This window comes from Aotus nancymaae, unplaced genomic scaffold, assembly GCF_030222135.1.
Source record: "Aotus nancymaae isolate 86718 unplaced genomic scaffold, 86718_ANA_hifiasm-v0.15.2.pri h1tg000033l, whole genome shotgun sequence".
Lineage (NCBI taxonomy): Eukaryota > Metazoa > Chordata > Mammalia > Primates > Aotidae > Aotus > Aotus nancymaae.
This window is the reverse complement of record NW_026988447.1, coordinates 55,555,904-55,575,716: the sequence shown is the minus strand read 5'-3', so window position 1 is coordinate 55,575,716 and position 19,813 is coordinate 55,555,904. Positions and strand designations below refer to the sequence as shown.

At 39.9% G+C, this 19,813-nt stretch overlaps 2 protein-coding genes across 5 annotated transcripts in view; one reads left to right on the top strand and one right to left on the bottom strand.

The window, feature by feature from the left end:
- Positions 1-1,329, bottom strand: part of CFI (complement factor I) — a 57,686-nt gene extending 56,357 nt beyond the window's left edge. For both annotated transcript variants that reach the window (XM_064384011.1, XM_064384012.1), the window contains exon 1: positions 1,134-1,329. In XM_064384011.1, the coding sequence (XP_064240081.1) occupies positions 1,134-1,187 (54 nt within the window). In that variant the 5' untranslated portion in view covers positions 1,188-1,329. The remainder of the gene's footprint in view (positions 1-1,133) is intronic.
- A 7,389-nt stretch (positions 1,330-8,718) lies between these two features.
- Positions 8,719-18,561, top strand: GAR1 (GAR1 ribonucleoprotein). Of its 3 annotated transcripts, none has more exons than XM_012436570.3 (7): positions 8,719-8,795; positions 9,663-9,888; positions 11,758-11,912; positions 12,699-12,758; positions 16,281-16,422; positions 17,854-17,925; positions 18,262-18,561. In XM_012436570.3, the coding sequence occupies exons 2-7, from the start codon at positions 9,675-9,677 to the stop codon at positions 18,273-18,275; spliced, it is 657 nt and encodes a 218-aa protein (XP_012291993.1). In that variant the 5' UTR covers positions 8,719-8,795; positions 9,663-9,674; the 3' UTR covers positions 18,276-18,561. The 3 variants fall into 3 exon arrangements, with proteins under 3 accessions (XP_012291993.1, XP_012291992.1, XP_012291995.1); XM_012436569.2 differs by lacking the exon at positions 8,719-8,795 and adding an exon at positions 9,069-9,326; XM_012436572.3 differs by lacking the exon at positions 8,719-8,795 and adding an exon at positions 9,389-9,444.
- Positions 18,562-19,813: the final 1,252 nt, after the last annotated feature.

The window sequence follows — 19,813 nt, the reverse complement described above, 5'->3', positions numbered from 1 at the left end:
TTTGTATTTTTAGTAGAAACGGGGTTTCACCATGTTGACTAGGATGGTCTCGATATCTTGACCTCATGATCCACCTGCCTCGGCCTCCCAAAGTGCTAGGACTACAGGTGTGAGCCACCGCTCCTGGCCTCCAGTGTCTTATTAATAAGCATTTAGTTATTTCCATTTGTTCTCTATTACAAACATTGCAATGATGATGCCAACTATTTTAGAAGTTACAAAAATCTTAAACTGTGTTTTCTTAAGTATTTCTTTAAATATTTTCTTCTACAAGCGGCATTAAGACAAGATAGTTTTGGATTGCCACCAAAGTTGGCAATCATCAGTAAGTATCTAAAATGTTTTAAACATGTTTCACCTTAATAGACACACTCTAACTTCACTATGACATGTCATTTCAGTTTCGAGTACCTTTGTACTCCACAAAGCCTTCATTACAATCAAATTGATTCATTTATCTTGAGGGGCCTTGTGCTTTGCTGCCTTCCTATGGTAGCACTTGCTGCTTTTCCTGGCTGGAAAAGCTGTAAATCATTCCTCCTTCTCACCACTGATCACATGTAATCCAGAATTAAAAGTTCAGCTCAAATCCCACTTGATCCATAATCTCTTCATGACCTCTCAGCATGAAGAGATTTGTCCTCTCATTAAAGTCTTTTACTACATACTTGTATCACTTTTGGCAATTAAATGTATGCTGTCTTGTAACTTGTACTTTTGTGTTTTCAGATGTTTGAAATTTGCTTATTTCCCCTTTCTATAATTATAGAGTGTACTAAAAGGCTGTTGAAGGAAGAGATCAGTCTCACTATCTTCCTAGCACTGTATCTTATACACAGGAGGCAGCAGGTAAATATTTTTGATTTACTACACAGTAAATCACAGCCTTGTATTAGTAAAACTCTTGTTCAGTTCAATGTCTCTGCATATATAAGCATATAAAAAGAACTATTTTTAAAAAAACTCTTATTAAGATACTAACATAAAACATTTGTTGCTGACTACAGAGTGGCATTGTTGGTAACTGAACTATGTAATATTTAAGTCAAATTATATATTTAAAATTATTTTCTATATTTTTACAACTTTTAAACTATTAATGAAATCATTTGCATAAATATTGATTTACTTACCTGGCAAAAACTTAAGTGGAAGCACAAAAATAACAGAAAAACATGAAGCAGCATGTTGGAGGTGTTCGGGGTCTCTGTCTCTGCTGAGAACTCTTTTCCACCCCAGGTATTCTTCTGAAATTTAATTTTTAACCTCTGAAAAAATATTTCAAAAGAACAACCCTCCTGAAGAGCTTTGTACTTTTGAACTCTGAAAGAAAGTGGCTGAAATCCAGAGATTTACCGTAACTGAAACCAAAAAATGGCCCTCCCAGTAAAGAGCTGAACAAGGTGACCAATAGGAATTTGTTTTCACCAGAAGTGACTGATTTTTCCCCCATCCTGTTAATGAGGAATGCCTCTATTCTGTAGTCTGGGGAAGACAGACATTATACTGGAAGCAAATTTTTTACTTTTTTTGTAAAATAAAAATATTATTTTTTAAACTTAAGGTTGAAGACTGGGAGACAGTAAGACTAAAAGTAGATCATAGTGAAGGATATGTAAAATACATTTAAAACTCTCAGAAATCAGCTTTTTTACCATGCATTTGTTGTGCTGTGATCATATTTTATTTTTGGAGTACAAGAAATTTTAAAAACAAGTATTCTTGACCCAATATCAACTATCATGCAGGACTTATCTGTTTATGAAATAAATCTGTGATAGCAGCAATACTGATACAGTTTGGGTTCACCAGAAGCAGAGACTTGAGACAGAGTGAGCATGGGGTGAAAGTGTTTGTTAGGGATTAACACCTGTGCAAGGAAGGGAGGGGAAGCAGGCATAAGCCGAGGGAGAAGTTGAACTGGAGTGTGATCTGTCACTGTGTCCCTGGGTTCAGTATAAATGGCTGAGCTGTTATATTCTGTCTTGCTCAGTCTCCTACTATATGTTGCCCAGGAAGGCCATACACTTAGGTGAGGCAGTTTTCTGTAGCTGATGCAGACACGGAAGGATCTGACACTTATGTACTATCAGGAGGAGGTATCTTCTGACTATATTCTTTACAGCCAGGAGCCAGGTGGCAAGACCCTCCTTGACAGGGGATCTGGGAAACTCATCTCTGTGTCTTTCAGAGTACATATTTGCACCTTTTAGATCAATGTTCCATATGTACTCTAAGAGTGGCTCCTTAAAATTTTCAGCAGGCCTCTATTCTTGAGAGAAAACTTAGAAGAGGGAGTTAATGGGAAAGGCTACAGCTCCTACCTTTGCAGTTGATCTCGGGGCTCACCCTCAGCCCCCCTACTACCCATTTTAGATTCCCTTTACCCTGACCTCCCACCTCTGCTGGTCTCAGTAACTTACTGGATAACATGATCCACAATCTCTTTTAGGAGCGGTCTGAACTCCTGGTTACGTTTTACTTCTTAGGCAAAAGTTGCTATTTGTATCCCTACTGTCACAAGACGCAGGCCAGACATGGTGGCTCACTCCTGTAATCCCAGCACTTTGGGAGGCCAAAGCAGGAGGATTGCTTGAGGCCAGGAGTTTGAGATGAGCCTGGGCAACACAAGGAGAGGTTGATGCTGCAGTTAGCCATGACTGCACCACTGCACTGCACCAGTGATAAAAGGAGATCCTCTCTTAAAAAGGAAACCCCCCAAAAAAAGATACCCCAGTAGGTTATATGGGTTGCACACATCTTTCTCACTGCCCACATCGTAGTAACAGCAGCCCTACTTCCTAGGAATGAGGAGGGTCAATTACCCCTGTGGATTATGACTCTTTTTCTTTCTTGCTGGTCCCTAGACACAAAGAGCTCAGTGTACACCAGGCAACAGCTCTAGTTTATAATTCCATGGGATTCTTGCTGTGCCCCTGGTGAAAGTATAGTCCTTTGAAGACCAAGACCAGGAACCCTGCAGAGTCTACAGTTGTGCAGACAAGATGCACAAAGCCTCTGATTGGTCAATGGGAGTGATGGTAAGTATGGTCATTCTTGCCTTTATTCCTTAGTTCCCAGACCCATGTATTCTTTCTATTGGGAATACGACGCTATATGGTCTTTGACTGAATGTATATACGGCTTCCTGGAGTACAGCACCCCATTCTCACAGTTTTGCATTTAACTGGCACCTCAGCTCTGCCCATTCCAACATTCTATCAGTCCACCAGCTTCTGAGTGGTGTGGTATGTGCTATGACCAGGGGATTGTATGGTCACAGGCCCAGTCCTGGGTCTGCTTTGCCGGAAAGTAGGCACAAAGATCCCATCCTTGTCTGGCAGGATGTGATCTTCGCTAGAGGATGATAATTCTCTGGATTATGGTGCTAATGGAGGCCCTGCAGTCAGGAAAGGCACACCCATACCTCAAATATGTGTTTATTCCTGTAAGAATGGACCACTGACCCTTCAAAGAGTGAAGAAATCAGATGTCGTTAATTTGCCATTAAGTGACTAGTTGGTCTCCTTGATGAATTGTGCCATCTTGTGGGTGCAGTATTAGTGTCAGCTGCTGTCAGGCTGGGTATTTGTTAATGATGGAAGCTAGATGAGCTTTGTTGAGCCAAAATGGCCAAGCCGTTTTTTTGGTTATTTTGTGCCTTTTCTCTGGTGGATGCTTTCTGGTAGGCATTAACATGTGATATAAAGATTTTTACACTTCATGCCCACTCCTATATGTACATGTATCCATTCTAGGTTCCCTTCACTCTGACCTCCCACCTCTGCTGGTCTCAGTGACATGCTCAATGACATGACCCACAATCTCTTTCAGAAGTGGTCTGAGCCCTTGGTTACAATTTGCTTCTCAGGCCAAAGTTGCTGTTTGTATCCCAGAACTTTTTGCTCTTGGTTTTTGAATATTTTCATTTCAGGAACAAAAGATGATCAGGAAATCACTATTGCCTGTGATTTCATAAAGTCTAACCTCAGGCTACCTTTATTTCCACACAAAGTGGTTGATCAGGTGTACCACCTGCAGCTCTGCCCACTGGGAGGACTTTCTCTCACCAGTCTTTCAAAACCACTCCAAAGTGTGGCTGTAATGCAGTCTCTATTTTCAACTTGTACCTATATACTGAGCCAACCCATCTGCAAACAAAATGTGACCTTTCCTCTCTTTCTTCAGCTGGTCATACCAGATTCCCCAGAGAGCTGTAGGTGTGAGCTGAGGAAGGGGCATGAATGCAACTGTTTGGTTGCTGGGGACAGGGGGCAGTCTGGGCTACCTGCTACCTGCTTATGCATCTTGCTCATACCTCTGGTCCTGTTTGTGTTTGGCTCTGGATGTCACACTTGTATCTTACAATACATTTTTGCTAAGCTTGCTTGGCCTTACACTTTGCAGGTCCATTTGGACTCAGATCATAACGGGCAGTTCTGGCCATATGGTGACGTAGTGTCCTATGATTCATTATTCTACATTTATCAGGCACCAGTAATACACAAATTGGTTTTCAAAAGGTATACCATTCTCTGCTGCAGATGGCATGGCCTTGCTCCAGAACCCTGAGGTCCTATATTGTGGTTCTCTCACAGGAACCTCCTCAAACACCACACAGCATTTTCCCCCCATCAATGAGTCTTCTGATGCCATAGAGTCTGCTGGACCACTGCAGAAGCCTTTTCTGCTTTGGCAGCTGGAGCAGTATTCCCTAGTGCAGAATATTTGCCCCCAGAGTCCAAAAAGCCTCATCAGGTTTTGTGCTTCCTTCTTTGTTAAAGGAAGTACAAGATACAATAATGTGCCTTTTACATTAGAGAGGATGTTCTAGCAGGTTCCTGAACACTGGTTTCCTAAAAATTTTACTGATGTGCCAGGCTTTATCTCCTACCCTCTGGAGCACATATTTATCAAAGTATTTAGCATGCTTATCTCCTCTGATTAAAGTAATGCTATCTGTGGAAAAACCACCAGAATGTCTTATGGGAAATCCAGATGACCCAGATCTCTGCATATTACATTATGTCAGAGGTGGCAGGTAAGGCCTGGGGAAAACGTTAAGCGTATATGTGTGCTCATTCCATGTGAATGAGAACTGTTTCTGATCCTTTCTGGTTAAAATGTCCCCTCTCTCTTGCTCCTACTCCAGCCACGTAATGTGTGTTTCCGTTTGCCTTCCGCTATGGTTATAAGTTTCCTGAGGCCTCCCCAGAACCTAAGCAGATGACAGCATCATGCTTTCTGTACAGCCTGTGGAACCACAAGCCAATTAAACCTAATTTCTTTATAAATTATCCAGTCTCAGGTATTTCTTGATAACAGTGCAAGAATGGATTAATACAGCAGTTAACAAAAAGAAAACGTAAACTGCTCATGAGGACTGACATTTCATTCAGTTTAAGTCTCTTTCCTCCTGTAATTACAATGAAAATAAATATAAAAATAGAAGTAATTCCATTGCACCATTGAAAAATGAGGAAGGATTCATTAATAGGATATAAACAGTGAAGAATTACTAGAATACATATAGCAGACAGGAAAAGATTAACTGCAAAACTTAAAGATGTTTAAGAAGTGTCAAACTCATATAAGTGACTAGTTGGTCTCCTTGATGAATTGTGCCATCTTGTGGGTGCAGTATTAGTGTCAGCTGCTGTCAGGTTGGGTATAAGAAAGACCACAGAATAAATAGAAACAGTAGAATCTGAGAGAAGTGAGGGACTTAGTAATTAACAAATAAAAGGAAGAACATTTGAGCCAGTGCCCCGCTCAAATGGGGCATTTATCCCAGGCTAAAGCCTATAGTAATGCTCTCTGTAGCACATGTTCTAACCCAGAACTCCTTGAGTGGACACTGAGGCAGAAGCAGAGAAGCATTCTAGATGACACTAGCCTCCACGAAGTTGAGGGAGTCTCTGCACTTAAGAGGCAAGTCATAGGCAAAGAGGCCTCGTATCCCACCATTCTCCTGCACAGTCATTGAAGGCAGAGCTCTATTATCAGAATCTGCAAAAACGAAATGTACAACACAACAAAAAGACCAACCTCACTTATGAATATAGATGCAAAAATTCTAAACAAAATATTAGCAAACTGATACAAACAAAATCTTAAGCAGTACTAAGGCAAATAATTATGCTAATGTCATAAGAATTTCAGGGCAAGACAGACACAAGTTTAAATTCAAAGAAACAAACTGTAGTCTTAACTTTGAATTGGAAATATCACTGTGAACCACAATTCTATTTTCTTTCTAAAAATAATTATCTTCTAGTTGTCCATTGTTCTGATAGGGCCTAGAAGTCATAACAATCCAGAGCAATGAGCCAGGTTGCCTTCTCTACATACCATTTTCCACTTAAAAAACCAAGGCTCTTTGGAGAATGAGCTGATTCCATGTCTGGGGCTTAAAATGTAAAAGAAATATTTTGTACCAGAAAGCAATAAAGACATCAAAGGCTAGTTGGTGGTATTAAAAGACTTGAAGGGGCTCTCACAAGCCAAAGATGAAATATTTTAAGCATTATAAGTAACAATGATAGGAAAAAATTGAAATAACAATATTAAAAAAGGAAATTTATTTCAGTTAATAATTGCAAAATAAGTGATAGAATTATCATATTATTATTTTGCAATACCTTATGAGTCAATGGATCTAGTGATGATCACCAACAGCTGCTAAAACCATTAGGTGAAAAGCTGGCAGGGAACTAATAGGTCGATGAGGCTGAAAACACTGATCCCACTGATTAATCTCATTCCCAGAGAGAGACAACCAGACACTATGGGGCTCCCCATGGGACGTCTGGAAGTATTCTTGCAGGAGAGAAAAAAAAAAGAACCTGAACACAATCAAGTCTCTAGATCTTACTATCAATTAACTAACAATTTATGGGAAATACAGAGGATAGAAAAACAATGTATACAACCATGAGGATGTAATCAGTGAGAAAGTGGGGAATTATACATGACAAAAGACTCGGTTTTTTCAACAAATAAATGCCATGGGAAGAAAAAACAAAACAGGGAGAGGAAGCTGACACAGAATAAAAGAGACTTAAGAGATATATCAATAAAATACAATGTATGGCCCTTGTTTGGATCTCAATTTGATTGATCCAACTATTTAAAGACATTTTGAAATAACCTGGGAACATTTCACATGGACTAGATATTCGCTGACACTAAGAAAATATTATTATTATTTTTGAGATGGAGTCTCGCTCTGTCACCCAGGCTGAAGTGCAATGGTGAAATCTTGGCTCACTGCAATCTGCCTCCCGAGTTCAAGTGATTCTCCTGTCTTAGCCTTCCAAGTAGCTGGGGCTACAGGCGCCCACCACCAGGCCAGCTAAGTTTCGTATTTTTAGTAGAGACGGGGTTTCACCATGTTGGCCAGACTGGTCTTGAACTCCTGACCTCAGGTGATCCGCCTGCCTCAGCCTTCTAAGGTGCTGAGATTACAGGCATGAGCCACCGTGCCTGGCCTGATTTGTGCTTCTACAGGTTTTGGATTTCTGAGAAAGAAGAGCAGCTTGACATTTATAGGAAAGTAATAAACATTTTTGACATACTTTTAAACTTCTTGTTCAAGCAAGTTTTTTTCTTATTGAGCAATTATGAAGAGCAAAGACAGAAAGCATCTCATTTCAGTTCAAAATGAAATCTGTGTATGACAATCTCAAGTCAAACTCAGAATTGAGCAGATACACAGCAAAAGACAAGCAAAATTTTCACACTAAATAGGTAATTTTCATTTTTTTCTTTCAAAAATAATACTTTTATGCATATATAGGCCTATAAAAGATCGACATTCATTAAAATCAAATTGCAACGTTTACTAAATTAAAACAAAAAGAAAAAGTGAAGTTTCCTCTCTCACTTGTTTTTTGTTTGTTTGTTTTGAGACCAAGTCTTGCTCTGTTGTCCAGGATGGAGTGCAGTGGCGGATCTCGGCTCGCTGTAACCTCTGCTTCCCGGGTTCAAACGATTCTCCTGCCTCAGCCTCCTGAGTAGTTGTGATAAAAGGCGTGCACCACCCTGCCCGGTTAATTTTTGTATTTTTAGTAGGGGGGCGGGGTTTCACCGTGTTGGCCAGGCTGGTCTCGAACTCCTGGCCTCAAGTGATCCAGCCGTCCCGGCCTCCCTAAGTGCTGGGATTACAGGCGTAAGCCACCGCGCCCTGCCTAAAAAGGTATTTTAAAATCCCATTTACAATAACCCTGTCAATTAGATAGGTACCAAGTTCCACCCTCTTCTAAATACGAGGTAGTCAACTGTGTCAAATATCAAGGTAAGATCTCAGAGGGTTTGGGTATAAAAGACTCCAACCAAATTTAATAAATGGAAGGTCACTACCTTTATTTGTGAGAGAAGCTCTGGAGAATATGGGGGAAGCTGATGTCAAATATAAAGGGCTTAAGGAGAGAGGAAGGAGAGGAGCTTCGAGCACAGAGTGGTTCACAGCCTGTCGGTGCTTAAAATATACTTGAATGAATACCTGGTACAAAGATAAAAAAGATGGTTTGGTTTTCTATAAGACAGCATAAAAAATTAAATAAACACACGCATTGCTTTTCTTCCTCTAATTAGTGAGACCACAGAACAAAAGAACAGGCACAGATCAACCCACAGTTGTGCGCAAATCAATAGGTCGAGAAGAAACAAGAAACTCAGATAAACGCTTCCGCCGGCTGTGACGGGTTCTGACGCAGCCAGATCCACTGAACAGAGTGCGCCTCAGAAACCTTAAGAGACCCGTCTGCACAGTTGCTGAAGTTAGCAACAAACTGGTGAGTACGGTTGGCGACAATTTCGTGAGAAGCAAGTGCGCCCCGCTAGTCGGCACCGACTTTAAGAACCAACCTTGTTCCTGAAAGGTGCTTTCGTTCCGGCAGTCAGCGCTGGAACCAAACTGGAACCCGCCCCGCCCCTGGGACAGAGGGCGGATCTCTAACGCCAACTATCTCCAAGAGCAACATTGCCGCAGCACTTCCGGGACGTCGTGCTGCAAAGGACGCCGCTATTATACGTCACTTCCGCGGCTCCACTCTAGGCACGTTGACCTCTTGGTTGTAAATTAGTGGTTAAGGTTCGATATTATTGCCATTTTTCCAGACACTTGTTTTGGAACCAAGTGTCGCTGATTCCGCGGGTGGCTGGCTTTTTTTTTTTTTTTTTTGGCAAGCCAGTTATTCGAGTTTCAGGTTTTTTAAAAAAAACTCTGGCGGTACGGTAGCCGAGGAGGTTCCAGTGCGGCGGAAGTACCCAGCGGGTGGGTGTGTGCGCGCGCAAGGCCAGGGCCAGAGGTGCACGTGGCGCCGGTGAGTTGCCGCAGAAGCCGGAGGATCTGAAAATGCTGGACGCGGAACCCAGCTGCCGGAGGGAGGGAGGAAAGAAGGGGATACGGTGCGAAGACCTTGCTGTCTGTAGGGGGAGGAGGTACTAATCCTGGGGCAGCCAGGCTGGTGTGTGGTCGGTCGGCGCTCCCGAGACCATAGGGAAGTAAACTCTTCACCCTAAAGGTTGGTCACTGGCGGTCTGACCGTGGGTGACGTGACAGGGCTGCTATTGTCCCCTTCTGACTGCGGCTCCAAGGGGTTGGAGTGTACTCAGAGGCTACAGTGATCAGAAGATACTGCTCATTTTTTTTTCACCAGGGAGGAGAGAGAATGTCTTTTCGAGGCGGAGGTCGTGGAGGCTTTAATCGAGGTGGTGGAGGTGGCGGCTTCAACCGTGGCAGCAGCAGCAACCACTTCCGAGGTGGAGGCGGTGGTGGAGGCGGCGGCAATTTCAGAGGCGGCGGCAGGGGAGGATTCGGACGAGGGGGTGGCCGCGGAGGCTTTAACAAAGGCCAAGACCAAGGACCTCCAGAACGTGTAGTCTGTATGTAGTCTTCAACATTTAGCCTATTTGAAGGAGTAGGGGTGGGTTGTGGGTTTGTGTTATTAGTCAGCAAGTTTGGGATACACAAGCCTGTGTGGAAAATGATGTAAACTGACCTATAATCGTACAGTAACGTGTAAAGATGGGGATGCGGAGATGAAGAAAGCTGTGGGATACTTAAAATGCATCATGGAGGTGGAACTTGAGGGTTGACAGGAAGATATTAAAGACAGCAAGTGAGTACTTATCCCTAATTCCCCCATTTTACAGATGAGAAAACTGTGATTAAGAGTTAAATTTTTTTGCTAGGGTCATAAGGTTAGTGATAAGTGATCAGTTAGTGATATAGCTGAAATACAGGCCGGGTGCAGTGGCTCACGCCTGTAATCCCAACACTTTGGGAAGCTGAGGCGGGAGGATCGCTTGAAGCCAGGAGTTAGAGACCAGCCTGGACAATAAGCAAGAGACCCTGTCTGTACAGAAAAGAAGGAAATACAAAGCCAAGTATTCTGAGTCCACAGCCCATGCTTTCGTTACTACTCAAAAGTAAGTAAGTGAGAAAAAAATTTGCTTGAGAGGGAAACTGCCAGAGAGGAAGTCGAGAAAAAGACCCATTTAGGGCAGTTTTAGAGTAATTAACAATGAGATTGGAATGGAAGTCACAGAAAGTAAAGCCTACTACATTAAAGACGAGAGAGGATGAACAGTGTCTAATTAAGGAGGATTTGAAAGGAGCAGTGTCTAGAATAAAAGGTCCCAGCCCAGAAGCTGTTGCACCAGTCCATACGTGAGGCATTGAGAGCCTGATTCAGGATGGTGACAGTGAGGAAAAAGAGGAAGGGTTAGATAGGAGAGATTTCAAAGGAAACAAAATCAGTAGAACTTAGCTAATACTGGCAATAAAAAGTTCCAGGTTTTGAGCCTCGGCGATAGGAATGGAGAGTTGGTTTTGCAGGAATGTGGTAAGTATTTAAGTTTGGGTGATAGTCTAGTTAGTTAGAAATAAAGGTAGTTATTTTGAGATTCCACCCTATGTCCTTGAAAAAAATGAATCATTGTTAAAGAGTTGGTAGTGGGAATGCGAAAGTTGAAAGGCAAGAGAAAAAAAAAGAACAAAGGCTAATTCAGTTGGGGGTTGAAGACAAGGAAGAAGCAGGAGAATGAAGCAGAGTTTTGAATCAGATAATACGTTATAATAAGATAACTGTTTAGATTGAATGGTCTCAGTGTGCCAGGCACTACTCTAAGCACTTGACATTTGTTACTCCATTTAGTCCTTAAAATACTCTTTTTTTTTTTTTTTTTTTTTTGAGACGGAGTTTCACTCTTCTTACCCAGGCTGGAGTGCGATGGTGCGATCTCGGCTCACCGCAACCTCTGCCTCCTGGGTTCAGGCAATTCTCCTGCCTCAGCCTCCTGAGTAGCTGGGATTACAGGCATGCACCACCGTGCCCAGCTAATTTTTTGTATTTTTAGTAGAGACGGGGTTTCACCATGTTGACCAGGATGGTCTCGATCTCTTGACCTTGTGATCCACCTGTCTCGGCCTCCCAAAGTGCTGGGATTACATACAATACTCTTTTAGGTGTAGATATACATGTAGATATACATGATATGTTATTAGTGCATACTAAAGATGAGACACTGAATTAGAGAAAGAGTGGGTGACTTCTCTTAGGTCACAGAGCTAGTGTGTTGTGGAGTCTGTATACCAGCCCAGGAGGTCCACACTCTTAATGACTGCGGTCTTCTGCCTCACAGGAGAACAGTTACGGTGAAGTGCCCGGTAGCCAAGAAGGAAGCTTCCAGAAGTTGGTCAGTATCATTTGAAATAGTTCTATGTTTTAACATTTTCTTGTCCTATTTCAGTATTAGGAGAGTTCCTGCATCCCTGTGAAGATGACATAGTTTGTAAATGTACCACAGATGAAAATAAAGTGCCTTATTTCAATGCTCCTGTTTACTTAGAAAACAAAGAACAAATTGGAAAAGTGGATGAAATATTTGGACAACTTAGAGATTTTGTATCCTTTTTAATTGGAAGACCTAATAATATTCAAAGGTTACTATTTGTATTTTTCTGAGGCAGTTAAGTATAAATTAAACTTGTTTTATTTAATTAGACAGGATTGCTACATATTGGACCATGAAGGAGAATCAAGGGGAGAATGTATTCATCCATAGATATTAAAATGACAGACCCTAGGAAGGTGAGTTTTTTTTGGGAAAGTTCTAGCAGTGATGGCCATTTGGATAAGTCCTACAGGATTAAGTTGGTTGATTTGGATATAGTGGTGCCACTGGAAATGTAGAATTAGAAGTTGTTTGGTGCCCCCACTACTGTGGAAACTCTTCTCTCCTCTTCCTCTTCCTCTTTCTCTTTTTTTTGAAATAGAGACTCACTCTGTTGCCCAGGCTGGAGTGCAGTGGCACGATCTCAGCTCACTGCAACCTCTGTCTCCTGGGTTTGAGCAATTCTCATACCTCAGTTTTTCAAGTAGCTGGGATTACAGGTGAGTACCACCTTGTGCAGCTAATTTTTGTATTTTTAGTAGAGATGGGGTTTTACCATGTTGGCCAGGCTGGTCTCAAACTCCCGGCCTCAAGTGATCGACCTGCCTTGGCCTCCTGAAGTAGTACTGGGTTTGCAGGCATGAGCCACCACACCCAGCCCCCTGGAAACTCATTTTTTATTTTTCCTATATATGTCCATGTATTCTAACCTTGTTTTTGAAATTATACATAAATTCATAAGGTTCGATATTATCTTTCATCTTAATTGCTAATTTGTTCCTTAATGAAAGTAATAGTATTTTTCAGTTAAATTATCAGAAAATATGAAGGCTTCATCCTTTAAAAAACTACAGAAGGTGAGTCATACTTATGATACTTGGGATCCCTGGTTTTATAAGGGAATGACCTATCTTAGGAAAGTGCTACTTAGGGCACTTGAGACTTCCACAGTATATCACTAGTAAAGCTCTTAAACTGAAATGTTCTAGGCTATAAATATTGAACATACTAATCTTTAAAAGTAATTTATTTGATAACCACCTTTTAGAAAGTAAAAATTACGGATTTTGTTCATATTACCAAGATCTGTAACTGCTATAGTAAGAGTTTTTTGTTTATGTAAAACTCATACTGAAAAACTTTCTTGACCAAACACTAGGTAAAATCTTATGTTATTTGAGAGAACGTAGGTACTGAATAATTTCCCAAGAAATCAATAACATATGCTGTGAAGGAAAACTACAGGTTGCCATGAGAAACCGTAGTGCCACCAACTTTAGTCTGTAGTGTTTCCTGAAAAAGTGAGCTTGAAGCTTAGGCCTGATTGTTGACTAGAAGTGATTTCCACACCTGGTTGCATGTCAGAGTTATCTTGGGGAGCTTTTAAGAAGATGTACTTCTAGTTTCCACTTGAGGAAATTTGACCTAGGAGCTCTTAAGTAGGGTCCAGGATTCAGTTGTAAAAAGGAAAAGCACTTGGATAATTTTGATGTAGTTAGGCAATACTTGAGAGCTTCTGAGCTAGTCAAAGAGAAAGAGGAAGTGCATTCCAAGTAGAGAAAAGAGTATATGCAGTCTCTGAGACAGCAAGCAACTGAAAGGAAATAAAAAGGCAGACGTATAGTTTGGGAATGAAACATTTAGGAGAGGTTGGGAAAGTTGTGAATTAAGACCAGAGAGGTAGGAGGGGGCTTGATTAACTTAAGCCTTCAGGTCAAAGGAAAGAGTTTAGACTTCAGTTTCAATTGTGTTTTGCTTTTTTTCTTGAGACGGAGTTTCACTCTTGTTGCCCAGGCTGGAGTGCAACAGCATGATCTCGGCTCACCGTGACTTTCGCCTCGCAGGTTCAAGTGATTCTCCTGTCTCAGCCTCCCGAGTAGCTGGGACTATAGGCATGTGCCACCATGCCTGGCTAATTTTGTATTTTTAGTAGAGATGGGGTTTCTCCATGTTGGTCAGGCTGGTCTCGAACTCCCAACCTCAGGTGATCTGCCTGCCTCGGCCTCCCAAAGTGCTGGGATTACAGCTTTGAGCCACCACTCCCGGCCATGTTTTATTTTTGAATAATGGGATAATACAGTTAGTTGTATGCTTCAGAAGAACACTGGGAAGATAAAAAAGCACCTTGGAAAGAGGTGAATATTGTGTGAGGGGACAGGTAGGAGGCTATAATAGTTGTTCTAACTATAAAAAGTGAGTGGATTTATGAAAGGTACAGGAAGTAGAATCAATAGGATGGAAATTGAAGAAGTAAAAAATATCACCATCTTTCAGATGTCCGATGTCAACATCTTTGTGGGTGATGGTACTGTTTAATGAAATGGGCAACAATGCAGAAGAAGGGGGTTGGGGAAAGATAATGAGTTCAGTTTTGGACATAGTGAGGTGAAGGTACTTGTGAGACTGTCAAATGGTCAGGAATTTAAAGGAAGAGTCTAGACTGGAGATAGAATTGGGAATTTGTTAAGTACACAGACAGTACATGAAACAGTGTAGGAAGAAAGAATGAGAGGAAAAGAGCACCTATGAAGAGTTTCGGGACACCTCCTAAAGCTAAATGTCTGTTAGTGGAAACTCAGTTAGTGGAAATTGCCAGTTTAAAAAAAAAAAGGCAAACCACGAGCCTGTCATAAAAGTGGTATCACAAAAATTGAAAGAGTGTTTCCAGGAGGGACTGCTCAGCTATGGCAGAATGCTGCAAAGTGTCATTGGAAGACAGCCGCGTAGACGTCAGGGAATCATGGAGCCAGTGCAGTGGTGGGCCCAGGAGCCAGAATGAAATGGGAAATGAGAAGGAGACAATAGCTTATTGTTAGCACATGGCTGCTAGTTGTGGCAACCTTGGCACGTACTCACAGGAAATTGCTTCAGGTGTGCCTAGAGCTGTTGAGCCCAGAAAGAAACAATGCTGAGAAAGGATTCCCATTTTGTGACCTGAAAAAAAAAATTGCTGGTAATAGCCACTTAAATTGATCAGAATCCCTCTCCCTTTTCTCAGAATTATTTATTTGAGGACTTATTATTTAGTTTTTTTCGGGTTTTGTTTCTTAACTACAGATATTAACTGGAGTACATTCTACATCTCCCAGTTTCCATACTCCCTCCTATGTTGAGATTCAGCCCTCCTTACCCAGCCTGCGTTATTATGAAGTCTGTAGACCAGTGCCCTCTACTTGAACTTTCTGCAGTGATGGAAATCCCTGCCCAGTAAAGTAGCTCTTAGTCACACGTAGCTTTTGAGCACTTGAATTATGGCTCATGTGACTCAGGAACTGAATTTTTAATAGTTAATTAATTTAAATATAAGTAGCCACCTGTGGCTCATGGCTATCACATTGAACAGTGTAGATCTAGACAATATTTTGAGATGATGGGCTTTGAAGGGAAGATGAATAATAAGGTGATATCTAGAGAGGGATTCAGAGATCTTATTATAAGTAATGTATCACAGTTTGAAATCCTCATGTGTTTTGTGTAGAAGAACTATGATACAATATGCCCTTTACATTTCATTATCTGAGAAATGTCCTCTTTAGCCCCAATTATAGGATGGGTATAGTTTCTGTATATCCTTCGTTACTTCGTGTGTTCAGAAAATAGTTACCTTTTGATCCTTTATTAAAGGCTTGAGACAGCTAGTTTGTGAATGCTTTATTTTGAATTTTAATGCTATGTTTTTTATTTTATTCAAGATAATGCTATGTTTTTAATAGTTTTATTTTTCTTATGGCAGTTCTGTTGAGTGGAAATGTTAAACCTATTTCTAAAGAGAAATGAGATTGAATTGGTCTTGATTTTTTTATATGCATACAATGCTTATTGTGTGCCAGAGTACAAATGCCTTATATACATCACTCTTGATCATCACACAAACATGTGAGCTAGATATGTATTCTCTACATTTTACAGATAAAAAAACTAAGGCAAACTGACACATAAACGGAAAACCAAACACCGTATGTTCTCACTCGTAAGTGGGAGTTGAACAATGAGAACACATGGACACATGGCGGGGAATATCACACACCCGGGCATGTTGAGGGGTCGGGGGCAAGGAGAGGGAGAGCATTAGGACAAATACCCAATGCACGCGGGGCTGAAAACCTAGATGACAGGTTGATGGGTGCAGCAAACCACCATGGCACATGTATACCTATGTAACAAGCCTGCACATTCTGCATGTGTATCCCAGAACTTAAAAAAAAAAAAGATAAAAGAAAACTAAGGTAGTAAGAAATTAAGTCCTTACCCAGAGGTACATTGTGGAAAGAATTAAATTGCAAAACTGAATCCAGTCAGTTTTGACTCTATCATATAGCTTCTGAATGATTATACTGTCCCCCAAGTCATCATACTAATTGCTTCTATTATGTTTTCAGTTTTATATAGACCCATATAAGCTGCTGCCACTGCAGAGGTTTTTACCTCGACCTCCAGGTGAGAAAGGACCTCCAAGAGGTGGTGGCAGGGGAGGCCGAGGAGGAGGCCGAGGAGGAGGTGGCAGAGGTGGTGGCAGAGGCGGTAAGTTACTTGGGGAAAATTTCTGATGAGATTTCAAAGTCACAGCTAAATTCATATAGTACAATTTAGTTTTGTACATAGCAAACCTCCCTTATGATAAAGCTGCTTTCAAATATTGACAGATTGTCCATAATAATAATGCTTCATTTCAACAACTTAAAAAAAATCTACTGTAGTATACTTTTGAGGGACTTTATTTCTTTGGATCATTCATGTTTTCTTGGCCATTTTAATAAACGATAAAATCATCTTAATTTTAATATCATTGAGTATAGACTGCATGCTGAAAGCTGGTCATACCTTCTTTTAATTTCTGTGTATATTCTTCCAATCTCAGTGAAACCTTTTGAGATAGATGATATCCTCGTTTTATGAATGAGGAAAATGGAGACGTACAGAAATTAATTAGCCCCCATCAAACAATTGGCAGACCCAGAATTAAAATGCGAATCTCCTGATGTCATGTCAAGAACTATTGCTAATAAATTCATTGCTGTGATCTCAGTTTTGATATATGCCTTTCCCCAGGGTTTTGGCACCTTCATGGTTATGGGCAGCTGGTGATGAGCAGGGCTCTGGGGAGTGGGGCTGCCATGTCCTGTGAGTAGGGGGAGGGCTGGTGATGGGGTACCACTGGGCAGAGCCAAAGTGGAAAGGGAGAGGAGCTGAAAGTTGGGCCTGGACAGCTTTTGTTACTGGATCAGAAAAAGAAAAGGAACGATTCGCTTTTGCGTCTCTCAATTTAATCATCATTTCACTCCATAAATGTACTTGTTTGGGTCCATGTAGGTAGCAAGGAATATCTTTAAAAAATATCAACGTATTTCTCTCCAATATTTTGAGGGGTACCTTCTTGAGAATTTGATGAATAGAGATTCCCCTATTCTCATTTGAGTATCATTTAACATTTCAAAAAATTCACAACTATCTTATTTTTTTAAAATCTTACCTATGTAGCTCAATTAACCTTAACTATCGTATTTATTATCATGCCCCCAGAGCAAAAGCACCCGTAGGTGCCACCGTTTGTTCTTAGGATAAAAAGCCTTAGTTCCATCAAACTATCCTTAGTTGAATCAAAAAAGTCTTTATCATAAGCAAGAGCTAAGATGATAATCATACATTTAACAAGACTGAATTATACTTTAAAGTAGAAGGTTTTCTAATTTATTAAAATGGAATACTTGTTTAAAAGGGATCTGGGGTTTTAGCCTGTTGCCCAGTTGGTAAACTACTACAGTCCCTCCATTTTTATCTTCTAAAATTTTTTCCATGATAAAGTATGTGAATCTATATTCATTATAATTATAGTTATTGTATTGATCTTTGTAGGCTTATCAGCATAAGAGGTTATATAGTTAATAACTTAATATTTATTATTTATATTATTATTTAAATATTTTGCATTATTATTTAATAAATGTTTTTCAGGTGGTTTTAGAGGTGGAAGAGGAGGTGGAGGTGGGGGCTTCCGAGGAGGAAGAGGGGGTGGTGGTTTCAGAGGTGAGTATCTTAAAAGGTCTTTAAATTGCCTGACTTTTAGAATTGATATTAACTGGCATTTTCTGTTTTTGTTTGTTTGTTTTTCTCTGCCAGCAAGTATGTAGAACACCATGATGTTTTGCCTTTTCCTTTCAGTTTTTTCACCTAATTCTAATTTGGTTTTGCTTAATTATTAATTTGAAAAATGAAAGTGTAATATGAATGACAGTTAAATTTGGTAAAATATGTTTGCTAAACGTTATAGAAACTGATGCTGATTTTAAACTTGAGTTTTAGGTTATAATACTAAGAAATCCATTTTCTATGCCCTTAATACTTTAATTTTCTCTTAATCAGGGAGAGGACATTAAGTGAAATAGTTGACAGACATCACCAGTTGACTTCTGCATAAACCTGCATGATCTATTTCTACTGTGGATTGGAAACTTGTTTCTTGAGCAAGTCTTGGAGATCTTGGTCGTTTTATGACAATGGATCTAAAATGTCAGCATTATGCCAAGTGCAACGGAATAGTGAATTTTGCTCTAAAAGAGCATGAACAAATCTTGCCTGGCACTCTGTGGGTGCTTAATAAATGAACAGGAGTTTTCATTTGAAGCATATTTGAATTTTTAAAATAAAGTGTTTATTCCCTTATTTAGAGTGTGTTTATTAAAGAAACCCATTTTTTGAAGTAGAAAGGAACAAGTAAAGCTTAAACCCAGTGAATTGCAGATTGAAAAAAGGATTTGTTTACATATATTACTGATCTTTAAAAAAATAGGCTACTGGAGCAGTACTTTAAGATTATTTACAAATTAATACCCCCTTTCAAAACCCTGGCGTTTTACATATGAGAATGTAGCTCTGTGTTTCCCTTTGTGTTTTAATACATAAATCAGTTAGTTAAGCTGTTTCTCTAATTGCATTTAATTATTGATTTAAAAATTTTCCATATTAGCAATGTATTGAAGATGGAGTAGCTCTGTTCAAGTGAAAACTATATAGTTCAAGAAATTTCTAAAGAAATGGTTAATTTTTCTCAGCCAACATAAATGGAATATTAAAAGTTTTACTGAATGTTATTTCACTTTTACTTTTTTAAAGGGACTCTAAAAGTTTAAGGTGTTATTTACTATATGTGAATATCGATTGCATACCACATGTTCAAATTGCTGGGTAAAGATGTTAAAAATGAAATTGGTTTTGATCACTGTTGCTGGTGGATTGTAAAGAAATGATCGTGGTAGCAAGTTACAATGCCATGATATGGAGCTATTTACCCTGCCATTCATTTTGCACTTCTCAGAAGGAATGATTCTATATCATTTGTTAAATTTTCTAATATACTTAACCCTTGAATGCTCATTTGAGGAGCATACAGTGTTATCTATGTCAGTATTTGGGATTTTATCTTTTTTTTTAACTGAAGGAATTGTAGCAGGATTAATAAATACATAGGCCATTAATATATATGATGAGTAAGTGTGTTGAAAATTACAGTTTTTACAGGAATAGGCAGTTATGCTTTTACAGCTTAGGATAGGAGATCATTTGATTTAGAATTGTGGTGATGAAATTTTCATGGAGTGTAGGGCCAGAGTTTTTGCTCTTGGTTTGGAAAAGAAGTTAATGAGCATTAAAGGGTGATGGCATTGTCCCAAGGACAAATAGTAATAGTGCAACATTTCTACAGTTTTTTTTAACATTAAAAATAAATCTGTAATGGCAATGTTGGATAAAATGTGATCAGTAGACAAACCACTTGGAGATTTCACCTTTTAGCTTATATGTATCTTTTGGTCATTGGCCATCTTTAAGCTATTATTTCTACATCATTTCCCTTTTTTTCCTTATAGTTTCTGGTTTTTTTTTTTTTTTTGAGACGGAGTTTTGCTCTTTTTGCCCA

Coding starts and splice junctions, on each gene's coding strand:
- GAR1 (XM_012436570.3), top strand. CDS start 9,675: ATGTCTTTTCGAGGCGGAGGTCGTGGAGGCTTTAATCGAGGTGGTGGA. Junction 9,889..11,757: donor ACCTCCAGAACGTGTAGTCT/GTATGTAGTCTT, acceptor GTCCTATTTCAG/TATTAGGAGAGTTCCTGCAT. Junction 16,423..17,853: donor CAGAGGTGGTGGCAGAGGCG/GTAAGTTACTTG, acceptor AATGTTTTTCAG/GTGGTTTTAGAGGTGGAAGA.